The 25,633-nt window shown below is 42.1% G+C and overlaps 1 protein-coding gene across 1 annotated transcript in view; it reads right to left on the reverse strand.

The window, feature by feature from the left end:
• The window catches only part of SYCP1 (synaptonemal complex protein 1), a 360,929-nt gene that overhangs the window by 294,423 nt on the left and 40,873 nt on the right, over positions 1-25,633 (reverse strand). Inside the window, exons 5-6 of the mRNA XM_073615691.1 lie at positions 14,525-14,709; positions 8,006-8,073 (exon numbers count right to left, since the gene is read on the reverse strand). Of these exons, the coding sequence (XP_073471792.1) occupies positions 8,006-8,073; positions 14,525-14,709 (253 nt within the window). The remainder of the gene's footprint in view (positions 1-8,005; positions 8,074-14,524; positions 14,710-25,633) is intronic.

Consider the following 25,633-nt stretch of genomic DNA (forward strand, 5'->3'; position numbering starts at 1 on the left):
GGAAGTGATGTGAGAGCGGCGCTCAGACGCCTTAGCAACTGTTTATGCCTTACTTCTTGATTTATCATTGTAAGAGTCCATTTTAAATCTTATAATAAACCCTGTTTATTCTAACCTTACTACACTATTGGGGCTTTTTTCTCTTTCTCACCCTTGTTTGCTGCCATCCCTCTCCCCCCCCCCCCCCCCCCATTTTGCGGAGGATACGAGGTATAAGGAGACGCTGGAGGTGTATGATCATCTGGGAGATTTGGTGGATGAAGGAGAGGACCCCCTGGTGGTGGAAAGAAATATAGCGGATGATATTCATTTATGGTTATATGCTGACACTTTGGTTAATTGCAATTTCACTTATGCTGGCACGGAAGACCCCCTAGTGGTGGAAGATGGAATAACGTCAGACAACGAATTTTGGATCACCATTATATGCAGTTTTGAACAGTGTATGAAGGTGAGGGCTCTGTGACTGTTGCTTGTGGGCTTTTTTCAACCCCTTTTTTAACCCCTACTTGTGCATCTTATCACACATTCAAACCCCCTTTTTCACAATACTGTTTATGGACAATAACTTTTTATCTTTTGATAATGTGGTCAAGAGACTGAACTCACTCCAAATCACCTGCCCTTGCTTTGTTTCAATATATGAATTTTTATTTTGAACACTGTGTACATTTATTTAACCATTGAGCACGTTTTGACACTTTATTGATATATTAATTGAATGATTATTTATTTATTTGATATTAGTTTTTTACACTGTAGCGCGGAATCACTTTTATAATTATTATTTGGAGTGGATTGTGATACACTATAGGTTCTGCTGCAGGCAGTTAATATTTTTTGATTGCACTTATATGCACTATAGGCACTTTAAGATTTTATCACGCTAATACGAGTTTTCACTAATTTATTTCATCCACTAATTTATCATAGTAGCGCGAGGGCTTTACACTTCCCATTCTAAGAAGCAGGTCAACATGCCATGATGCACGTAAACACATCATGATGTACGTCAATACACTTTATCACGCATGTTCACATTCAATGCAAAGTGCAATACAATGCGCAATAAAAATGCATGACATATCACACTGACATGTAATTGATGTGTTTGTATTGATTTCAGTATAAAATGAGGGGGGGGGGGGGGGGAACACATTGCTGTGAATCTAGCCAAGTCTGCAGATCCCACACTAATCCCTTAGCTGCCAACGTCAATCCAAATACTGTATGTTGTGCACATGCATCATACTGAAATTGGATAGTCATTATATTTTTGAGCTTTTGTCTTTCATACACAGATGGTCTTCAAAGGTTATCAGCTATACTAATCTAGGCCTCATTCACACAGGTGCTAAGGACAGTACACTATGAACAGGCTATTTGTTTATGAGTGCCTAGCTGGCAGGTGCTGCTTGCAGGCAACCCATTTAGGTGTTCGACCCCAAATGCAGACAGTGTGTGTTTGAGACTACACACCTGCATGCCTGTCGCATTAGAATGAGGAGGTGGGTACGTGCAGCAGCTGCGCCCTCAGAGACATAAAAGGGCTGCCTGTGCATAGCATTGCTGGCTAGAGACACAAACAGCCTGTTCACAAGTGTACTGGCCTCAGTGCCTGTGTGAACGAGGATTTAAGCCCCGTACACACGATCGGATTTTCCGACGGGGAATGTTGGATGTCAGGCTATTGGCGGAAAATCCGACCCTGTGTATGCTCCATCGGACAATTGTTGTCGGACTTTCCGCCAACAAATGTTGGCTAGCATGTCTTCAAATTTTCCAACAACAAATAAGTGTTGTCGGATTTTCCGATCGTGTGTACACAAGTCCGTCGGACAAAAGTCCAAAGTACAAACACGCATGCTCGGAAGCAGAAACGATCTGTCTTGTAAACTAACATTTGTAATGGAGAATTAACATTCGTGACGTGGCAAATTATGAAATCTCCAAATGCAGCTCACAATTCTCTTCTTCTTCAACCACTTCAGCCCCGAAAGGATTTACCCCCTTCCTCACCAGAGCACTTTTTACAATTTGGCACTGTGTCGCTTTAACTGCTAATTGCGCGGTCATGCAATGCTGTACCCAAATGAAATTTGCGTCCTTTTCTTCCCACAAATAGAGCTTTCTTTTGATGTTATTTCATCACCTCTGCGGTTTTTATTTTTTGCGCTATAAACGGAAAAAAAAACAAAAATTTTGAAGAAAAAATGACATTTTCTACTTTTTGTTATAAAAAAATCCAATAAACTCAATTTTAGTCATACATTTAGGCCAAAATGTATTCGGCCACATGTCTTTGGTAAAAAAAAATGTCAATAAGTGTATATTTATTGGTTTGCGCAAAAGTTATAGCGTCTACAAACTAAGGTACATTTTCTGTAATTTACACAGCTTTTAGTTTATGACTGCCTATGTCATTTCTTGAGGTGCTAAAATGGCAGGGCAGTACAAACCCCCCCAAATGACCCCATTTTGGAAAGTAAACACCACAAGGTAATTGCTAAGAGGCATGTTGAGCCCATTGAATATTCATTTTTTTTGTCCCAAGTGATTGAATGACAAAAAAAAAAAAAATTACAAAAAATTGTCACTAAACAATATATTGCTCACAGAGGCCATGGGCATATGTGGAATTGCACCCCAAAATACATTCAGCTGCTTCTCCTGAGTACGGGGATACCACATGTGTGGGACTTTTTGGGAGCCTAGCCGCGTACGGGGCCCCGAAAACCAAGCACCGCCTTCAGGATTTCTAAAGGCGTACATTTTTTATTTTACTCCTCACTACCTATCACAGTTTTGAATGCCATAAAATGCCCAGATGGCACAAAACTCCCCCAAATGACCCCATTTTGGAAAGTAGACACCCCAAGCTATTTGCTGAGAGGCATGTTGAGTCCATGGAATATTTTATATTTTGACACAAGTTGCAGGAAAGTGACAATTTTTTTTTTTTTTTTTTGCACAAAGTTGTCACTAAATTATATATTGTTCAAACAAGGCATGGTTATATGTGGAATTGCACCCCAAAATACATTTAGCTGCTTCTCCTGAGTATGGGGATACCACATGTGTGGGACTTTTTTTGGAGCCTAGCCGCGTACAGGGCCCCGAAAACCAATCACCGCCTTCAGGATTTCTAAGGGTGTAAATTTTTGATTTCACTCTTCACTGCCTATCACAGTTTCGGAGGCCATGGAATGCCCAGGTGGCACAAACACCCCCCCCCCCCAAAGACCCCATTTTGGAAAGCAGACACCCCAAGCTATTTGCTGAGAGGCATGGTGAGTATTTTGCAGCTCTAATTTGTTTTTGAAAATGAAGAAAGACAAGAAAAAAAAAGTTTTTTTCTTTTTTCAATTTTCAAAACTTTGTGACAAAAAGTGAGGTCTGCAAAATACTCACTATACCTCTCAGCAAATAGCTTGGGGTGTCTACTTTCCAAAATGGGGTCATTTGGGGGGGGGGTTGTGCCACGTGGGTATTCCATGGCCTCCAAAACTGATAGGCAGTGAAGAGTGAAATCAAAAATTTACGCCCTTAGAAAGCCTGAAGGCGGTGCTTGGTTTTCGGGGTCCCGTGCGCGCATAGGCTCCCAAAAAGTCTCACACATGTGGTATCCCCATACTCAGGAGAAGCAACAGAATGTATTTTGGGGTGTGATTTCACATATTCCCATGGCATGTTTGAGCAATATATCATTTAGTGACAACTTTGTGCAAAAAAAAAAAAAAAAAAGTGTCTTTTTCCCCCGCAACTTGTGTCACAATATAAAATATTCCATGGACTCGACATGCCTCTCAGCAAATAGCTTGGGGTGTCTACTTTCCAAAATGGGGTCATGGGGGGGGGGTTTTGAACTGTCCTGGCATTTTATGCACAACATTTAGAAGCTTATGTCACACATCACCCACTCTTCTACCACTTGAAGACAAAGCCCTTTCTGACAATTTTTGTTTACATGAAAAAATAATTTTTTTTTTGCAAGAAAATTACTTTGAACCCCCAAACATTATATATTTTTTAAAGCAAATGCCCTACAGATTAAAATGGTGGGTGTTCATTTTTTTTTCCACACAGTATTTGCGCAGCGATTTTTCAAACGCATTTTTGGGGGAAAAAAACACACTTTTTTAAATTTTAATGCACTAAAACACACTATATTGCCCAAATGTTTGATGGAATAAAAAAGATGATCTTAGGCCGAGTACATGGATACCAAACATGACATGCTTTAAAATTGCGCACAAACGTGCAGTGGCAACAAAATAAATACATTTTTAAAAGCCTTTACAGGTTACCACTTTAGATTTACAGAGGAGGTCTACTGCTAAAATTACTACCCTCGATCTGACCTTCACGGTGATACCTCACATGCATGGTGCAATTGCTGTTTACATTTGACGCCAGACCGACGCTTGCGTTCGCCTTAGCGCGAGAGCAGGGGGAGACAGGGGTGCTTTTTTGTTTTGTTTTTTTCCCTTTATTATTTTTTTGCTTTTTTATCTTATTTTTAAACTGTTCCTTTCATATTTTTTTTTTTTATTATTTTTATTGTTATCTCAGGGAATGTAAATATCCCCTATGATAGCAATAGGTAGTGACAGGTACTCTTTTTTGAAAAAATTGGGGTCTATTAGACCCTAGATCTCTCCTCTGCCTTCAAAGCATCTGACCACACCAAGATTGGTGTGATAAAATGCTTTCCCAATGGCGCTGTTTACATCCGGCGAAATCTAAGTCATGAAATGCTCGTAGCTTCCGGTTTCTTAGGCCATAGAGATGTTTGGAGCCACTCTGGTCTCTGATCAGCTCTATGGTCAGCTGGCTGAATCACCGGCTGCATTCTCAGGTTCCCTGTTGAGACAGGAGAGCCAGAGAAAAACACGGAAGACGGTGGGGGGGGGGGCATTCCCTCCCACTGTTTGTAAAAGCAGTCTAGAGGCTAATTAGCCGCTAGGATTGCTTTTACATGAAAGCCGACCGCTGGCTGAAAAGAATGATACCAAGATGATACCTAAACCTGCAGGCATCATTCTGGTATAACCACTCAAAGTTGTGAATTGCATACCTGAAGAGAAAAAAATGGTTAACAATAAAACACAGTAAACGGTAAATATAAAAAATTGCATACCTGAAAAGCAAACATGTTAAAACATAATAACAATAAAATATTGCAGAATAGAATACAGTAAAAAAGAGCAGAACAATAGAGAGAGAATAGAGAGAGAGAACAATGAAACGACAACTATTTTTTTTTTATATTATATATTTTTTTGTGGTTTTTTTTTTTTTTTTTTTTACACTTTTTTTTGTAACTGTAACTTTTATAACTGTAACCAGTTCCAGGTTCGTGTCTCTCAAAATGTGGTGGCATCTAGGGAGACCCTGTGAAAGTGTGTCTAGTCTGTGCAATGCTGTACCCTACGCTAATACTCAACTAGTGAATGGTAGCGTTCAAAACATTCACCAATGCAAAGACCAGGATTATCAGGACAGGAGGGACAATAATAGCAGGTGTCACGCCTATATCCCGCGCTTGTTGCAGACACGACATCTTTTTGGGGGGGTTTGTTGGGTAGGGGTACTCGGGAGGACATAAAAATGCCTCTCATGCAGCCGGCTGCATTTAGTTGGGGATGTGAATGGGGGAAGTACCGGTGCTGCAGAAGTGGTGGGTTCCCAATTAGGATTGGCGAATGCAGCAGGAAGGGTACTATAGGCACGACGGACCTGTGTTTGTCTTCTTCTTGGTGGCAGCAGGACACTACTTGTGCTTGCCACCTCACCAGCTTGAACTGCATTTATGGGACTCGCCACGTCACCAAGTGTTACTGCAGTGCTTGTTCGACTATGACCAGGGTGTACTAGGCCGCTGGTGCTTGCTAGTTCACCAAAACGCTACTAAAAAAAAACTGTTAGCGAACGCAGGGATCAGGTCTGACTCTGCGAATGCTGCAGTTATGCGTTAAGTGTTTTGTAAGTGACAGTGATCGATCGATACTGCACTTGGGTGGGCTGGGCCGGGCGGAGGGGCAAAATGCAGGTGCTAGCAGGTATCTGGGCTGATCCCGCTAACACTGCGTTTTTGGGAACCCTAAACTGCTGGGGACGCTAGTACAGATCTGATCGGATCAGATATTGATCCGTTCAGATACTATACCACTAAGGGAGGCGTATGCTGCGTGCGTGGGTGTTAGCGGTACTGGCGCTAATCTGACGCTGCCTGGGGCGACGCATATCACCGACGGGCGATCAGGGGGCTAAAACTTTATTCAGTAATAAACGGCGGGTGCCCTGACACTATAAAAAATAAACGAACTAACCAGCGTCACCCGTAACAGTTATACGGTGATCACTGGTGAAAGGGTTAACAAGGGGGAAATCAAGGGGTTAAAACCTTTATTAGGTAGTATATGGGGGTCCCTGACGCTATAAAACGCTGACGGCGAACCTAAATATTTACCTCCCTAACTAGCGTCACCAGTGGACATAATACAGCGATCAGAAAAACGATCGCTTAGTGACACTGGCGACGGGGGGTGATCAAGGGGTTAAAACTTTATTAGGGGGTGTTAAGGGGGTATCCTAAACCTAAAGGGGGCTAACACTAACTGCCCTACCACACTAACTGTCACAAACTGACACCAATGCAGTAATCAGAAAAAAAAACTGCTTGGTGTCAGTGTGACGGGGGGTGGGGGGGGAATCGGGGGTGTATTGTGTGCCTGGTATGTTCTACTGAGTGTGTATGTGTTGTGCACTCACATTGAAGTCTTCTCTCCTCGGCACCGGAACGGAAAATACCGAGCCAAGGAGAGATGACATAATTTCCTCTGCTGCTGTTTAGCATACAGCAGCAGAGGAAGAATCTAATTGGCTGGGAGCGATCGCGAGGGGGGGGCACGAATGGATGGTCTCCCCCTCATCTCTCATCGCTCCCAGACAGAAGCCGACCGCTTCGGGCACCGGGGGTGGGGTGCGATCAGACCCCCCGCCCGCGGGAGGCAGATCACGTACAGGTACGTGATTCTGCCTGCCCGTGCCATTCTGCCGCAGTATATCTGCGTGAGGCGGTCGGCAAGTGGTTAATGGGATAATAATGAAGCCACTTATTGCAAACGAATTTTCAAAGGCTTTTTTTCTAGTGATATCAAGAATAATATTATTATGTTTTTTTTTTTAATTTTATTTAGGCAAGTTACCACAACACCATTATCCCATAGTTTTTAAGAACAAAGATACAACTATGTTGGTGTCCCCTGTCAATTTTACATTATATTTTTTAAAATGAAACTGCCTACTCCCAAACTGTCATTTGAAGTAAAGCACATAGCCAAGTATTATTCTCCACAATTTTTTTATTGTGCATTTAAAAAAAAAAAAAAAACTATATATATATATATATATATATATATATATATATATATATATATATATAAATATATACCAAATCAAGTCATTATTCAACCAAAAAAATAATGTCAAAGCAATAACTCCAAGGCCAACAATAAATAACACGTTATCTCCTCCAATTCCGCAACATGGCTGGTTGACGAACGGCCATTCAGAAATGAACTGAAAAGCGCTAAATGAAAAAGGCGAAAAGAAAGGCGCGAATCAACACTCACCAAACTTCTACTAACACGAAATTAGCAGAAGGACCTCAAAGGGTGGTGCGAAAGAGCTGAAAAAACACGTAATACGTCACTACCTTCGTAATTGTTGGCCAACATTTGTGTGACCGTGTGTATGCAAGACAAGTTTGAGCCAACACCCTTCGGACAAAATTCCATGGTTTTGTTGTCGGAAAGTCCAATCATGTGTACAAGGAATTATACTCCACAGACTGCCTGGTTATTGTTTGAATCTATTGAAACTACAGATATCAAAACATGGAAACTGATACAGAAAAGTTTTGTGTTAGTATATAACTCTATATCAATTTTGTTAAAAAATTTCAGTGAATAATATCTAACAATGCTGCAATTAATTTTACCAAGTTGAAGAGACTTCTTTTGTGTTTCCAGAGCTGCACTTGCCAATTCACTGACTTTTTCTTCTAATCTGAAAGAACAGGTTTTTCAGTTTTTTTTAACTGTAGGCAAGCAAACTGAAATTTAAAATATGTACTACAATATTCATCTATATGGGAAACTTTTATAGAGATAACTTTATATGGAGATAACTGTATGTGGCTAATATCGTATTTATCGGCGTATAACACGCACCGGCGTATAACACGCACCCCAAGTTTAGGAGGGAATTTTAAGGAAAAAAAAACTTACATTAAAATGCAGCCAATCAATGCAGCCTTATCGTGTCCATCTGCAGCCTTGTCAGTGTCATTACCAAAAATATATGAATTATTGTGTCTGCGCTAAAAAAATAAAAATATATAGAACTTGCTGAAAAAATACAATACAGAACTGTGCTGAAAAAATACAATATAGTAGAACCAAAAAGGTGCCAATACAAAACAAATGCGTATAATAAATGCAGTCCTTTTGTGGAAGTATACTATAAAGTGCAACACGCAAAAAGGAAAACAATGTATGCATATAACTATAAATATAAAATCCAAGTGCTAATTGTGTAGCAATCAAGTGTCCACATCCAAATAAAAATCAGCTCATTGATAACAAAAAATAAAGTGCAAATATATAGTATCCATAAAAATTAGTGTCCATCATGCTCCTCCTTAATGGTGTCCACAATAAAGCATGCTTTAGTGCTCTCCTGTGACCCCCCAATCGTGCTTGCGCTCACCTCTAAGCGTGACACGGTAATTAAACAGTGTCTAAACACGCATTGGAGCCACTCCTGGGCTCATACAGGGTATGCTGATGTAAACTCCAACCCTCTCAGATGGCATCAATGGTTTCACATAAAAGAAAGAAAAAGCTCCATAGTGTGATATAGCCAAGGATTTATTAAAAGTAAATTAAAAATTCCCACCAGGAGGGTACTCACAATATACAGGTGCGTGAGTGCACCAGCCTTTCCGGAGTGTAGTATACAAAACAAATGTTCGTATGGCGTGCGGTGTGGTGTGCTTCCTCTGCTCCTCTGCTGACAGAGGGGTAGGGATATCCCCTAGAGGAAGGCACGTGATCCCTGTGCTGAATACGCGTCGGGGAGGGGTAGGACGGATCCCCCAGAGGAAGGCACGTGATCCCTGTGCCGAATACGCGTCGGGGAGGGGTAGGACGGAGCTGTCAGCAGAGGAGCAGAGGAAGCACACCCCCAGAGGAAGGCACGTGATCCCTGTGCCGAATACGCGTCGGGGAGGGGTAGGACGGAGCTGTCAGCAGAGGAGCAGAGGAAGCACACCACACCGCATGCCATACGAACATATGTTTTGTATACTACACTCTGGAAAGGCTGGTGCACTCACGCACCTGTATATTGTGTGTACCCTCCTGGTGGGAATTTTTAATTTACTTTTAATAAATCCTTGGCTATATCACATTATGGAGCTTTTTCTTTCTTTTATGTGAAACCATTGATGCCATCTGAGAGGGTTGGAGTTTACATCAGCATACACTGTATGAGCCCAGGAGTGGCTCCAATGCGTGTTTAGACACTGTTTAATTACCGTGTCACACGCTTAGAGGTGAGCGCAAGCATGATTGGGGGGTCACAGGAGAGCACTAAAGCATGCTTTATTGTGGACACCATTAAGGAGGAGCATGATGGACACTAATTTTTATGGACACTATATATTTGCACTTTATTTTTTGTTATCAATGAGCTGATTTTTATTTGGATGTGGACACTTGATTGCTACACAATTAGCACTTGGATTTTATATTTATAGTTATATGCATATATTGTTTTCCTTTTTGCATGTTGCACTTTATAGTGTACTTCCACAAAAGGACTGCATTTATTATACGCATTTGTTTTGTATTGGCACCTTTTTGGTTCTACTATATTGTATTTTTTCAGCACAGTTCTGTATTGTATTTTTTCAGCAAGTTCTATATATTTTTATTTTTTTAGCGCAGACACAATTATTCATATATTTTTGGTATGTACACGAAATGAAACGTGATCAGTGTTTGCAGCTTATCTGTAATTGATATTCATTCCAGAGGCATTAATCCATCTGTGGCTCACAAGACCTTTACATAACTTGTCAGTGTCATTGCAGCCTTTTCAGTGTCAGTGCAGCCTTGCCCCAGTGTCCATTGCAGCCTTGTCATTCCAGCTTTGCCCCAGTGCAGCCTTGTCAGTGCAGCTTTGCCCCAGTGCAGCTTTTCCCCAGTGCAGCCTTGTCAGTGCAGCTTTGCCCCAGTGCAGCCTTGCCCCAGTGGTCAGTGCAGCCTTGTCTTTTCAGCCTTGCCCCCAGTGTCCATTACAGGCTTGGACAGATCGCCGCCGACATACATAGCGTGTAGATTTAAATATGGCGCCGCGGAGTTCGCAGGGACTCGGTGGAGCTGAACGAGCACCGCCGAGATCACAGTGACTGGGCGGAGCCGAGATACACATAGCCGAGTGTACTCGGCTCTTCTCGCCGCCTCACAGTCACGCCCAGTCATGCCCTATGATGGACATAACACAGGTCCAATGGCGGGACTGGGCGTGACTGTGAGCGGCGCAGAGAAGAGCCGAGTACACTTGGCTATGTGTATCTCGGCTCAGCCCAGTCACTGTGATCTCGGCGGCATTCGCTCCGCTCCGCCGAATCCCTGCAAACTCCGCGGCGCCATATTTAAATCTACACGCTATGTGTATGTCGGCGGTGATCGCTCCGATCGATCACAATTAGCGGGGATCGGCGTATAGCACGCACCCACGATTTTAAGGGGAAAAAAGTGTGTGTTATACGCCGATAAATACGCTACATGTAATTCTAGTATTCAGTGTAAGAACTTGTTTTTTATTTTTCATACCAGGTCCAGATATTGTCTGTCTGTCAGTTTACCACCTAAAGCTGGCCATAAATGGATTGAATCTCAGCTGGTTCAGCAGGGACCGGTTAAAATTCAATCCATCTATGGGCAGGCTGGTTGTACTAAATGCGATCCATTGATCAACTTCAGTACAACCAGCCTGTCAGATTTTTGCATGCGATCACTACCAGCGGCTATAGCTGCTAGCAGTGATCATTGTGTTCCTACCCGCCAGCAGAATAGCGCTGCAGGAGGGATACCTCCATCAATATTGACTGACTTTGACAGGTGGAAGGAAAGAAAATTGTATAATCTATGGCTTGATTGGACAGGATAGACTCTACAATTATTGCTGCCACAACACTTCTGGTGCCCTCCAAATGAGTGATGTATGCCACTGCTGTGGCATTGTCCAGTTGTGTTCTGACCGGATGACTGGCCAGAGGGTGGTCCAGTGAAGCAATGATAGATGAGTTGCCAGTAACTTCAGCAGGTTGATTGGAAGCTTCAATTCTTTCTGAAACCAACAATCCTGAACAGACAGATGGTGCAGAACTCCAGCCAACCGATGACAATCTTCCAATGTAAGGGAAGAAAAAATCTGCCCATTACTAAAACACCAGAAACAGAAGCCATGATTACTAAGACATCTTTGTTCAAGGATGTATGGTAACTGGATCATCTTGTCCAGAGAAAGACTGGATTTGTCCCATGCCATGGGGATATAAGTTGCAGAGTTCTGCAATAGAATTGGGCAAATGGAACCACTTTGAAAAAGTTGGATACCATCAATCCCAGTACTCACATGCAGCTCAGCAGGGAAGACCGATGTTGGGACTAAAGTTGCAGAACCTGATTCTGCAGTTTTTCTAACGTCTCCTGGGGCAGGAAAACCTTGGTCTGAAAGGTATCCAAAAAGACCCAAGTACTCCAAACAATGTGGCGGGATCAGAGATGACTTTTTCATGTTCAGGATCAAGTCCCTCAAGGTCAGTATTGTGATGGATTTCAAGGCTAGGGAGGTCTGCTTTCACAGCAGCAGATTGTCTAGGTATCTGATAATTAGAATACCCCTAACATAAAGATGACCCAAAGATCTTTATGAACACTAGAAGCAAGGCCAAAAGGAATTCCACAAATTGATAGTGGTTGTTGCCCACAGTAAAGCAAGGAATTCATTAATGTTAATGGATGCCAAGAAGTCTCCACAAAAAGGGAGGCAATAACTGACAGAATATATTCCATCTGAAAGTTTTAAGGATGTTCAAAAGCATTAAGAGCATTTACAACTAAAGTTGGATGAAAACCACCTTTGGGTATCAGAACTTTACACAGATTTGAGTAAAAACCTTGAAACCTTTCTGTTGGAAAAATGAAAATGATAATGCTCTTGGTCATAAATAAGTGAATGGCTGAAAGGAGGTCCATCTGACGTTGCCAAAACAATGAAACACATAAAACTAAGGAACAAAGAAGGATGAAGGCAAAACTATTTTGTAACCTCTTCCGTACCCATGCATTGGCTTTGCAAGCTTCCCAAATCTCTGCAAAGGCCATCGCACATTCCCAACCTCTGATAGAGCTAGTTGGAGTGGGCCTTCATGTGGTGGCTGATTTATCTGCAGGTTTACATTTTTTGGATTGACAAAAATGTTTAGAACCACCTGAGCCTGAGGGAGGAGAATAACACATGTGGGCCCTGCGGAACCTGACTTGGAAGAACGAAAGGAACGCTTTGATGCAGGATAGGAAGGCGCTGACCTAAATCAATCTCTAGGGAATCAAGGGAATCAGAGACCAACAACATATCCTCCGGAGGGACTCCGACAGAATCAGAGATATGAGGTTTTTTTGGTGTCTGTTGGAGATGGCAGCAGGTGAGAGCGTTAAGGCCCTGCAATCAACAAGAACTATTTGCAACATTCTTACATAACTGAAGAATTAAAGAAAAATCTTCAACTGTTAAACAGGAAGAGGAATTAAGTCAAACCTCTGGTAGCCTCTTCAGCTAGCATACCACAAATGGGGTTTCCCACACATACTACAGCACACCACAGGGCCTAAGTTACACATCACTACAGGCAGTCCCCAGGTCACAAACAAGATAGGGTCTGTAGGTTTTTTCCTAAGTTGAATTTGAATTTAGGTCGGAACAGGTAAATTTTTTAAGTGTAGATCCAGCCAAAACAATAATTTTTATGTTTTTTTAGATAGCAAAGGAAAGAGTTAACACCCCTGTAACATTTGTTTTGCTGTCTGTACCCCTGTCCAGAAGATTTCATCTCACTTTCTGTCCCTATGACAATTGGATTTTGAAAATGTTGGGTTGTTGTGGAGACAAGGATCAGTGGAGGCACCCTTTTCCCATCATAAGTCTTATAGGAGTGAAATTCCCTTCCTAGGGGTAGATTTCCTTTCACTTCCTGTTATCTCCCTCCGTTTGTAAGTAGGAGTCATTTGTAAGTCAGATGTTTGTAACCCGAGGACTGCCTGTAAAGGCCTGCTGCAGCCACTCATTGAAATGAGTCTTCAGAGATGGAGACCAAGTAAACATGGCATAACTCTGACCCCAATACTTAGCAAGGAATCCCAAGGTGTATGGGCTTGATCTTAAAGTCCTGTACTGACCAAAACACACAGGGTTTTCACTGCAGGAAAGTACAGAACTGTAGTAGAGAGAACACCAGTATACTTAGCCATATGGCAAAACCTGCACTTGTTGGCTAACTAGAGAGACTTCAAGGAATTTCAAATACGTGAATCTGAATCTAACATCAGCTGTTGATAGAAGAAAAAATCTTTTAATTCAATAAAAGTATAGCAGAAAGAAATAACGTATCTATTTGTCTGGGGACACTAAGCAAACCTGAACAGGTGGGGGGGTTAAAGCCCCAAGGGGGGTTGACCTATAATTTTCTATGTGCCCAATGTCCATTTCTCCTGTTGGTTGCAGTATAACCTTTGATTATTTATTACTAAACTGTGTCCCTTAATGGACAATAGAGAAATATAAATTATGATTTTTCTGTATTAAAGCAGTTCTGCTTGCATTAAAATTTTGAAAGGCAAGAAAGCCCTGCAACAAAGGAGGTTAGCACATATCTCACTCTGTTAATACATTGCATAGGGTTTTCTACGATGATATTTAAAGTACAACTAAAGGCAAAACTTTTTTCCGTTTTGGACAGAGTGGAGATGAATTTGAACACCTGACAGTGTTTATTGCGGTCTATGTCCTTGTTAAGGAGATTCCCCCACTCTATTTCTCCTGTTTACTATTATAATTCAAAGTGAAAGTAGAAGAAAATCCCAAATTTTGGGTTGCCCCCTGAAAAGTAATAGAAGGAGTATCTACCAATAAGAACACTAGTTCTGGTGACCTGGGGGTCCACAAAAGATTCCCTTAATTTGCAGGGATTTCCTTTCACTTCCTGTTTTAGCTATGGGACAGGAAGTGAAGTTAAATCTCCCCAATGGGACACAAAGCAAAAAAACAAACTGACAGGGGTTCTAATCTATCTCCACACTATCCAAAATGAAAAAAAAAAAGTTTGCCTATAGTTCTACTTTAATACATGTTAGCAACTATAAAATAACTCTTGATTGAAAGCACATACTTGGTTTGTTCAGATACAAGCATCTCTTTTAAAGTTTGAACTTCAGATTGAAGAACAGAAAATTGCAAGGCATGCTGATCCTGTGTTTCTTCAAGTTCTTTTTCTCTTATTTCTCTTTCTTTGGAAACTTCAACCAGCTTTGTTTCTGCATTGTGTAACAGATTTTCTTTAATGGTCAGTGCATCCTACACAAAAAGAGAGTTTTTAGCAAATATGCAAATCAATATTAACAATAAGCAAATGTTAAGTATCTTGCTGGGTTCACACTCATGAGGCCGCAGGTCCCAGCAGGGGGTCTGATACGTCCCTGTACACCGATTCAGGTGCGAATCAGATCTGAATTTCTGTCTGTATTCGGAACTGAAACTGAGCCAAAGATGCACAGGACCCTTTTCCAATGCAGACCGCGGCTGCCCCGGAGGTATGTGAACAGGCTCCATTGAGAGCCGGTCACAATCTTCTGTCATGGGAATTGGATGCGGGGAAACCATGGCTCCTGACAATTCGTCTAGCTGCATAAAGCGGAACTACACCCTAAAGGGAACGCTATGCTTTATGCCCTATTTGGAGGGGAGGAGAGGAAATCCGCTCCCACTACTGCATGGATCATCAAGACGATCCACCGGAAGTTACATTACACACACACACACCATTTTTGGACACGTCACAGGTCCCAAAAGGCTGCAGGACCATTCACATAGCGCAGCATGTCTCGCGCATGCACAGTGGGCAGCCATCTGTGAAGCCGCAAGAAATCACAGCAGGCTGCCCATAGTAAACATGCTGGTGTCGGGACCAATGAAGAAGCGGTTCGGGTGAGCATGGCCCTGCACCCCTGGACAGGTGAGTGTCCTTTTATTACAGTATTTGTAGCTGCTGACTCTTGCAGAGCAATATCGATCCTTTTGTGAAAGCATGTCTAGTGTTTAGACTTATGTAGTATTTTAGTTTAGTATTATATCTGGTGCCTAGTATTCAATAGTAAATAACTTTTTTTTTTCTTTTTTGCAGAGTGGAGAGTAATTTGAACAGCTGTCAGTTTTTATTGCCGTCTGTGCCCTGTTAGGGATAGTCACCCTCTCTATTTGTCCTGTTCACTGTTATCCTCATAAGTGAAAGTAAAAGATTAAATACCAAATTTTGAGCTGACACCAAAACAGTAATAGAGGGGAATTTTTCAATGGGGGCACTAGTTCTGTTGACCCTGGTGACATGCTGGGATTCCCTCACTTTAAAGGTATTTCCTCTCACTTCCTGTTTTGGCTATGGGACAGGAAGTGAAGGGAAATTTCCTCTATGGGACACAGATTTAAAAAAAAAACTGACAGGGCGTATAACCCTTCCTTACTCTATCCAACATTTAAAAAAAAAAAGTTTTGCCTTTAGTTCTACTTTAAGGGCCCTTTCACACCGAACACAGTTGGCTGCAGTTGGATGCATTTTGAAGTGTGCTCCAACTGCATAGACAGCCCAAAATCAAGGTAATCCTATGGGCATAGTTGACATCATTGCAGTGCAGTTCAGCACAATTGGAAAAAGTAGAGCATGCTGCATTTTTCTGTACCCCAAATGTAGGTAATGCGTTACAAACGCACTTCAGATGCACTGCGCTGCACCTTTTTAAGCCAAGAAAGCCAAGCCCCAAAAATGTATAGAAAAATGCACTGAAAACACAGTGCTAAAGGAAGCACAGAAAACACACGCAAAACGCATTCAAACGCGCTTCAATGCATGTAAACATGCAGTCAAAAACGTTATAGGCAGTTTCTAGAGTGAATGGGCTCTAAGAATATTATGTTGGTGATGAAATATTAGTAGCCACGTCAACTGAGATTGATAAGCACTTTCCCTATCGTCATAGAAATTTTACTGGCCCTAGTAGAATAATTTTCAGTGTTGATGGGAAAGCACAGCAGTTCTTGGTGTAGGGATTTCAGTGCCAAAAACAGCTAAAAGATTAATTTTCTTATCTATCTGCTGATCGTAACCCATGCAAGTGAATGGGGGTGCTTGTGCTGTGTCCAAGGGGTTAAAACAGGTGGCGAGGAGGTGATACAATGCCTCCCCAATGCCTGTCAAATGTTCTCTGACCAGCCATCCTAATACGGATCACTCTTCAGAGAGCATTGCACGTGCACAAGTACCTATAGTGATACTTTGGATGAAGGTAAGGAGATGGGTGTTTTAGATCAAAAAACTGTAGATTATCTCATGGTCACACATCCCATTACTCCGGTTTTTCACCATCTCCCCAAAGTGCACAAACAAGATAATCCAGTGAAAGGTCGCCCTATAGTTGCCAGCAAAGGATCGCTATTGGAGAGATTAGGAGAATGGGTTGATCAATTTCTTCAACCGCTTGTTGTCCCTCTACCTGGATTTATAAAGGACACTGGACATTTGTTAGCCCACATGCAGGAATTTGTTTGGTCCACAGAATGCATTTGGATCACCATAGATGTTAGATCTCTGTATTCCTGCATTCCTCACTCTCTAGTACTGTCAGCCATTAAACACCATCTTTCATACTACAGTGGTTACAGTCCTAATGTACGTGAGTTCATTTGTAGAGCGGGGAAGTTCCTCCTGACACACAACTTCTTCATGTTTGATGAACGTTACTACATTCAGAGTCAGGGTGCATCCATGGGGGCAAAATTTTCCCCCTCTTTGGCAAATCTTTACATGAGCTGCTGGGAAGAATCTACTTTATTTGCCCATGGTAACCCTTTTAATACCAACATCGCCTGGTATGGTCGTTTCATTGATGACCTGATTGTAGTACGGCATGGATTGAGTGATGACATAGGTGACTTTATGAAATATATTAATACCAACCCCCTAAACCTGGAGTTCACCTGTGTGCACCACCCAACCCAAATAGACTATTTGGATTTGACCTTGATGGGGCATCTAGATAACAACACAGTGACTTCCAGAACTTTTAGTAAGCCCTGTGCAGGGAATTCCCTTTTATTGGCTAATAGCTGTCACCCCAGTCACACCATCAAGTCCTTGCCCACTGGTGAATTCATCAGGGCCAAGAGAAACTGCTCTACAGACAAGGATTTCTTGCAAGAATGCACAGCGATTCAAAAGCGACTCAAAGAAAGGGGCTATAGTACACGATCAATAGCTAGAAGTAAAAATATAGCATTTCACAGAGATCGGGTGGAGATGATTCAGAATAGTGGCACAAATAAACACAAACAGTGTAGTGATAACAAAAGGAATAAAGTTAATTTTGTCACTACAGTTTTCTTTAGAATACAACAAAATCATTGCGATTCTTAAAGCACATCTCCCCATTTTGTATGCTGATAAGGATCTGTACTCTGTTATCCGGGGGGGTTGCCATTTTTCCAGTAGAAGGGCTCCCAGTCTGGGAAGTATGCTGTCACCCAGCTTGTTTTACTCTCAGAAGTCAAACAAATCACAGACCTGGCTTTCCACTGTAGGTTCTTACATGTGTGGCCACAACACCTGTAGGCAGTGTCATAGACATAAAAAAGCACCTCAGTTTTTTCTTTTTCTACCAAGAAAACATATACCATCAAACAGTACATAAAACTCTAAATCGGTGGTATATGTTATTCAGTGTAGTGCCTGCAGTCTACAATACGTTGAGTGCACTATACGCCCATTGAGAGTAAGAGCCCTTTCACACTGGGGCGGGGGCGGCGTCGGCGGTAAAACGCCGCTATTATTAGCGGCGTTTTACCGTCAGTATGCGGCCGCTAGCGGGGCGGTTTTACCCCCCGCTAGCGGCCGAGAAAGGGTTAAATACCACCGCAAAGCGCTTCTTGAGAGGCGCTTTGCCGGCGGTATAGCCGCGCCGTCCCATTGATTTCAATGGGCAGGAGCGGTAAAGGAGCGGTATACACACCGCTCCGAAGATGCTGCTGGCAGGACTTTTTTTACCGTCCTGCCAGCGCATGGCTCCAGTGTGAAAGCCCTCGGGGCTTTCACACTTGAATGAAAGTAGCGGCACTTTCGGGTCGGTTTGCAGGCGCTATTATTAGTGCAATAGCGCTTGCAAACCGTCCCAGTGTGAAAGGGCTCTTAGAATCTCGGAACATGTGAATCACACTACAAATATTAATGCTAAAAATATCTCAAATGTGTCAAAACATTTCGGGGAATTCCATCATGGTAATCTTGACACTTTTTCCTTTTTTGGTGCTGAACAGGTTAAAAAAAACCCAAGAGGAGGTGACGACACTCATCGTATTTTGCTTAAACGTGAAGTGTGGTGGATCCATACCCTCAATACTAGAAAACCGTATGGTTTGAATGATAGGATGGACATAAATCTTTTTTTAACATAATCGCATTGTTTGATAAATTTATTGCACCATTTTGAATACTGCCTTATTTGTTCATGATATGTCTCTCATATGCCTGCTGTGCTTCTCTCTTTCTTTTCTCCATGTGTTTTTAATTGTTTTGATTGCTCTGATTAGGATGCACCCGCCCCATTTGGAGTGCTTACTCTGTTATAAATATCAGTTTTTAAATCAAACATGTATGCTTTGATGAAGGCTTCTTAGCCGAAACGCGTCAGCATAGCCTGTACCCGTGTACCCATGTAACCAAATAAAGGACTTTTATTCAAGAGCATCCGAGTCGCCAGCCCTTTTTTGATTCAAGTACTTATAGTGATACTTTGACTGGTGTGGCGGCGATCAGGGACACTGTCGCTGGTGTGGAAGTGACTAGCGACACTGTACCTGGCGTGGCATTGATCAGAGACACTACAACTGGTGTGGCAGTGATTAGGGATAATATGACTGGTATGGCAGTGATCAGAGACACTGGCGTAGCAATGATCAGGGGCAATTGGACTGGTGTGGCAGTGATTAGGGACACTGTAACTGGTGTGGCGGTAATCAGGACACTGTAACTGGTGTGGCGGTAATTAGGACACTGTAACTGGTGTGGCGGTGATTAGGGACAATATGACTGGTGTGGCAGTAATCAGGGACATTGTGACTGGCGCGGCGTTGATTAGAAACACTGACACGGTTACCGTATGTAAAAAAAAAAAATCTTTTTTTTTTTTTTTTTTAAATGTTCACAATTATTTTTTTTTAAACATTGTCAGCAGAGCAGTCTAGTGTCACCATAGTCACACTGAACTACTCTGGGAGGGGGTGATCTTTTTTCTTTACACTTTGATGGCTTTTACAGTGATGATCACTGTAATAAGCAATCTCTGAAACTGTCTAAGGGTTTCATTCATGAAACCTTGTTTACCACTGTGATGCTGGTACAGAGCCGCTGTGATTGACCCTTGTACCATGTGATTGCTTTGACAAATCACAGAGATCACACAGCAGTAAACAAGGCATCATGAATGACAGGGCACTTTAATACCATACTTAAAAGCGAGCTTTCACAGCTGCACAAAAAACCTGAAGCTCTTTATTGTGAGACACTCTTCTCCCGTGACACTGTACACTTTATCTTCCTGAATGCAGCATTTTGAGGGGGCACCACAGAGCTTGTATCCCACTCCACCAGCCCATCTTCCCTGCCACCTCACTCCGCGTGGCAGATCATAGATCCCACCATGCACTGAGCGCAGATCTGTACACGTGCACTCCTTCACTCTCCCGTACATTCAGCTAGGTTCAAAGCCACTGTCCAATCATCTGAAGGTAGCCTGCGTTTAACCCATAGTCTATGAACACAGGTCCTGTGTCCTGTAGTATAAAAATAGGGTCCAAATATGTTTTAAATATTGCAGCTTACCAATGTTTTGGTGGTCACATTAGCTTTCCATGTTTAGGCTTTTATTCCTTTACATTCACCTGAAGATCTGGCCAGTAATATACTTTCTGTTTTAGGGTGGCTCTACTCTATGAAATTTAGATGGACTTGACTAACAAACTGAACCTAAACTCCAGCTAAGATTTCTTAAAGTGGATACACAATACTTTCAACAGTCCGACGACTGCGAAGTCTCTCGCAGACATCCTCTCCCCTGCCTCTTGATTGGCAGACATAGAATGACTTAACTCTCTCAAATGCGCAGGAGTTCAATCACCCTAACAAAACAGGCACCAAGCTAGAAATGTAAACTGAGCTGCGTATGCATAGCTATTGTAAGTATACAGTACATTATACAGAACACTGGCAGGTACATTTATTTTATTGCAGAAGAGACATTGTACAGCTTGGGGAGACTTTTTTGACTCAAGACAGGAGAAAGGTAAAAATTGCACAATTAACTATTTCAGTGTTAGATTTGCCTAAAGATGGTTTTACATTTTTGCTTTTGGGTTTAGATACACTTGAAAGCCCTTGATTTATTTTGTTTAGATTTTGTTTTTCTTGTTGTTTTTCTTGGTTGGTTAGCCTGTTTTATTTGGTTATGCCCACCCCTCAGTTCAGATTGCTTTTGGATGACCCTTGTTTTCTTTCTATCAATTTATGTCCCTCAATGGAAGATAGAAATAGGATTAGGATTTTTGTACTCACTGTACAATCCTTTACTCAGATAAGCAGCAGGCAGGATAAGCTCATTCCCAGAGGTACAGGTCTGGGTTCTCCAGTTATACTCACATAAATTCGCACAACAATATGATATTTTGTGGTTTTATATTTATTTGAAATGATATCCTCTTGAACAAGCATCTGTATCCAATACAGGTGCATTCACTCCTGAGAGCAAAGTGTATGACAGTTTTCAATACTGTACCTTGAGCATCACTGTCTTGTGGAGACAATTTGTATCAGTTTTCTCTTTATGTGTTTTTTACTCTCTGGTTGTACTATGGCCTCCATTTTTAGGCCGCTTTAATTTTCAATTAAGATTATCTAAATTAGAAAAAAAATCCTTTTCTCAGAGACTGTTGAACGACACAGCTCTACCCCCTCATATGCTACTGTTTTCTCTTAAGACTGCTTGCTACAACTGAGCAGTTGCAGTGTGGCAGTGGTTATAGCCCCAGTGGGGCTGGCCTTCAGTTTTTTATTGCCTAGTGTTCATTTCACCTGTAGGTGGTAGTATAACTCCAGTTTATTACTACCAAGCTGTGTCCCTCAATGGATCCTATTATTTATAAACAGAATCACAAGAAGGAGAAATGAACTATGGCCAATAAAAAATACAAAAAAAAAAAATACAAGAAAATTTTTTTCTTACCACATCTCAGCAGTAACAACTATTGTAAAGGATTAGGCTACAGAAATAAATATCCAAGCTTAGGAGTGTTACCAGGGTAATTGACTTGAAGATAAAAAATCCTGGCACTCTTTCCACCTCCAGTGAGAGTCTTTTTGAAAGGTCATCATCATTAGATGCTAAAGCAAAATGCACCAGCAGTTCTGGATGTGCATTCGGCCACTGGGGTTTAAAGGAATTATTTGCAGGGCACTGTCCTTAAAGGAAAAATAATCCTCCTATTTTTGAGATATGTTAAACAAAGAGCCATGTAAATACCTTCTGAGAAGGAACTATTGTGCTGCATGCTCTTTTGGTTGGAGGGCTTTCTGATTCCTTTAGACTTTTCTAACCATAACCTCAATGGTTATACTTGCTCATTGGCTTTTAAAGTAGAATTCCATGACAAACCAAAGTAATCTTAAAAATGTCCCTTCCTCTTCCTAACAACTATGCTGACTAACCTGTGCAAGAAAGATCTGTATACTTACCTATTATCAAGCTACCCCAGTTCAGTCATATGTTCCGGCTCCCCTGTGTCTGCCAGTGGCGGCTACAGGGGAGAGGTGGGATTGCTGACCACGGATGGGCTATAATAAGCCTATGGGTGATGTCACTGCTGCCAGGCATTGCCAGCTGTTGCCAAGCACTCTCTCCTGCAGCCGGCACTGGCTGACACATGGGAGCTCATGTGACCAGACCGGAGTGGCCTGAAAATAAGTATACAGATCTTTCTTACACAGGTGAGTCAGAATAGGTGTTAGGGGGGGGGGGGGAGGGAGCAATTGTAAGATTAGTTAGTTTTATCCTGGAATTCTACATTTATCCCTTAAAGTACTGAACTGCTAATGACCAGAAAGCCTGAAATGGTTGTATGCAGTTTGGAATGAATGGCTCTATATAAATAGGCTATATATACACCAGTGGTTCTGGATGTGCATTTGGCCATTAGTATATAAATGGAACACAGCACTCCACAGACACTGCTCTCCTAAAACTCACAAACAGCTAAAACCAATGGACACTATTCTGTACTACTATTTCTGGACCTTTCAGCTGCCTTTGATAAAGCTGACCACCCTCTCCTCCTCAAAAAACCTCCTCAAAAAACTTTACTCCTTTGGTCTCTTACTGTGTCCTTTGTTGGTTCTCATCCTACCTATCCCTCCACACCTTCATCGTCACTTACAATTCTACTTCCTCCTCTACTCTTCCTTTTTCCATTGGGGTCCCCCAAGGTTCTGTTCTTGGACCTCTCCTATTCTCGATCTACACATCTCCTCCCTGGGTCAGTTGATAGCCTCCCATGGCTACCAATACAATTTCTATGCTAATGACACCCAAATCTATTGCTCTACCCCTCAACATCGGTCTCTTCACACATCACTAATTTAGTGATAGACATATCACATCACTTTTTAAAACTCAATATATCCAAAACCGAGCTCATATTTCCTTCCCTCGTGTCCCTTCCCCTGACTTCTCTGTCAAGATCAATGGCGCTATCAACCCATTCCCGCATGCCAGGGTGCTAGGTGTTATCCTAGACTCTGAACAATCCTTTTGTCCCCACATCCAATCACTGTCCAAAGCTTGCCGCCTGAACCTCCGCAACATCTCCAAAATACACTCCTTACTAACCAGTGACACCATTAAGCTTCTCATTCACTCCCTAGTTATCTCACACCTTGACTACTGCAACTCCCTCCTCATTGGAATACCTCTTCATAAGCTATCCCCCCTTCAGTCCATCGTGAATGAGGCTGACAGACTCATCCACCTTACCAACCGGTCAGTGTCTGCTACCCCTCTCTGCCAATCCCTTCATTAGCTTCCACTCATCCAACAAATTAAATTTAAAATACTAACAAATTACAAAGCCATCCATGACTCTGCCCCCAGCTACATCACTAACCTAGGCTCAAATACTAACCAAACTGTTCTCTTCGTTCCTCTCAAGAACTCCTGCTCTCTAGCTCCCCTATGACCTCCTCCCATCTCAACTCTAGGACTTCTCCTGAAACTCTCCCATCCTATGGAACTCCCTACCCCAATCTGCCCGACTATCTCCTATTCTGCCCACTTTTAGGCGATCCCTGAAAACCCTGCTCTTCAGAGAAGTCTATCCCACCTCCACCTAACAAGTAAATTTTCACTTTCTCCATCAGCTAATCACCCACAGTTATTACCCTTTGTATCACTTCACCCTCCCTTTTAGATTGTAAGCTCTACAGAGCAAGGCCCTCTGATTTCTCCTGTACTGAATTGTATTGTAGTTGTACTGTCTGCCCTCATCTTGTAAAGCGCAAACTGTTGGCACTATATAAAACCTGTATTATAATAATGATTTTCAGGGCTCTGCCCACTGTCCTAGAAAGAAAGAATACACCTCGTATTTTTGTGTAACAGAATAAGCCGGGCACACTTGTTACTTCTGTAAGTTGGTGAGAATAATAAAATTTTTATAACAGCTTACCTGTAAAATCCTTTTCTTGGAGTACATCATGGGACACAAAGCCTTAAGTAATTACTTAAAGGGTTATAGGCCACTTTCAGGTGATGGACACTGGTATACCCAATCCAGGAAGTTCACTCCCTATGTAACCCCTCCTCCTTTCAGGAGCACATCAGTTTTTGTAGCAAAGCAATATACTTATATCCCAATAAAGAGGGGAGGGACCTCTGTGTCCCATGATGTACTCCAAGAAAAGGATTTTACAGGTAAGCTGTTATAAAAATCCTATTTTCTTTATCGTACATCATGGGACACAGAGCCTTAAGTAATTACTTAATGGTACATCCCACAGCGATGCTACTTGAGGGGAGGGAGACACAACACGGAGGGTACCCCCACACTTGAGGACCTATACTGCTGCCTGCAGCACACTGCGCCCAAAGGCGATATCCTCATACCTCCTTACATCCAGCTGATAACATTTTGTGAATGTATGCACTGAAGACCAAGTTTCGGCCTTACAGATCTGAGCCATGGAGGCCTGATGACACACTGCCCAAGAAGCACTAACCGACCTGGTAGAGTGCGTCTTAACTTGAAATGGGGGAATCTTACCCCTTAAATCATAAGTTTGAATTATAACTTGCCGAATCCACTTAGCGACAGGGATTTCGACGATGCCTGTCCTTTCTTAGTACCCTCTGGCAGAATAAATAAGACATCAGTCTTACGAATCTGAGCAGTTGCCTTTAAATAGATTTTCACTGCTCTCACCACATCAAGTCAATGCAGTGACTTCTCTTTCCTGGAACATGGTTTTGGAAGGTCCAAAACCATGGAAGGACAGTATCTTGGTTCAGGTGAAAAGGTGAAAACCTGAAACCACTTTTGGCAAAAAGTCTGGACGAGGGCGTAACACCACTCTGTTGTCATGAAAAAATCAAATATGGCTCTTTACAAGAAAGAGCAGCCAATTCCGAAACCCTCCTTGCTGAGGATATAGCAACCAAAAATAAGAAATTCCTTGTCAAAAGGACTAAGGGAATATGTTGTATCAGTTCAAATGGCTGTTTTTGTAACACAGACAAAACTAAGTTCAAGTCCGAAGGGTTCAAGGGAGGTTTGACGGGTGGATTAAGCCGCATCACTGCCTGCATAAAACCTCGGACTAAAGAATGTGTAGCAAGCGGTCTTTGAAATAAGACCGATAAAGCTGAGACTTGGATTTTAATAGTACTCAAGTCCGATTTCTACCCCTAATTGTAGAAAGGCAAGAATTCTGCCTATGATATATCTCCAAGGGTGCCAACCCTTGGATTCACACCAGGAAACATAAGCCCTCCAGACTCTATAATATATAGTTCTGGAAGCTGGTATCCTTCAATATATCAGGGTAGAGATAACTGACCCGGAGAGCCCACGTTTCTTCAGAATGTGGGTTTCAATAGCCAAGTCGTTAAATTTAGAGACCGTAAGGTAGGATGGA

Source organism: Aquarana catesbeiana, linkage group LG02 (assembly GCF_042186555.1).
Source record: "Aquarana catesbeiana isolate 2022-GZ linkage group LG02, ASM4218655v1, whole genome shotgun sequence".
Classification (NCBI taxonomy): Eukaryota; Metazoa; Chordata; class Amphibia; order Anura; family Ranidae; genus Aquarana; species Aquarana catesbeiana.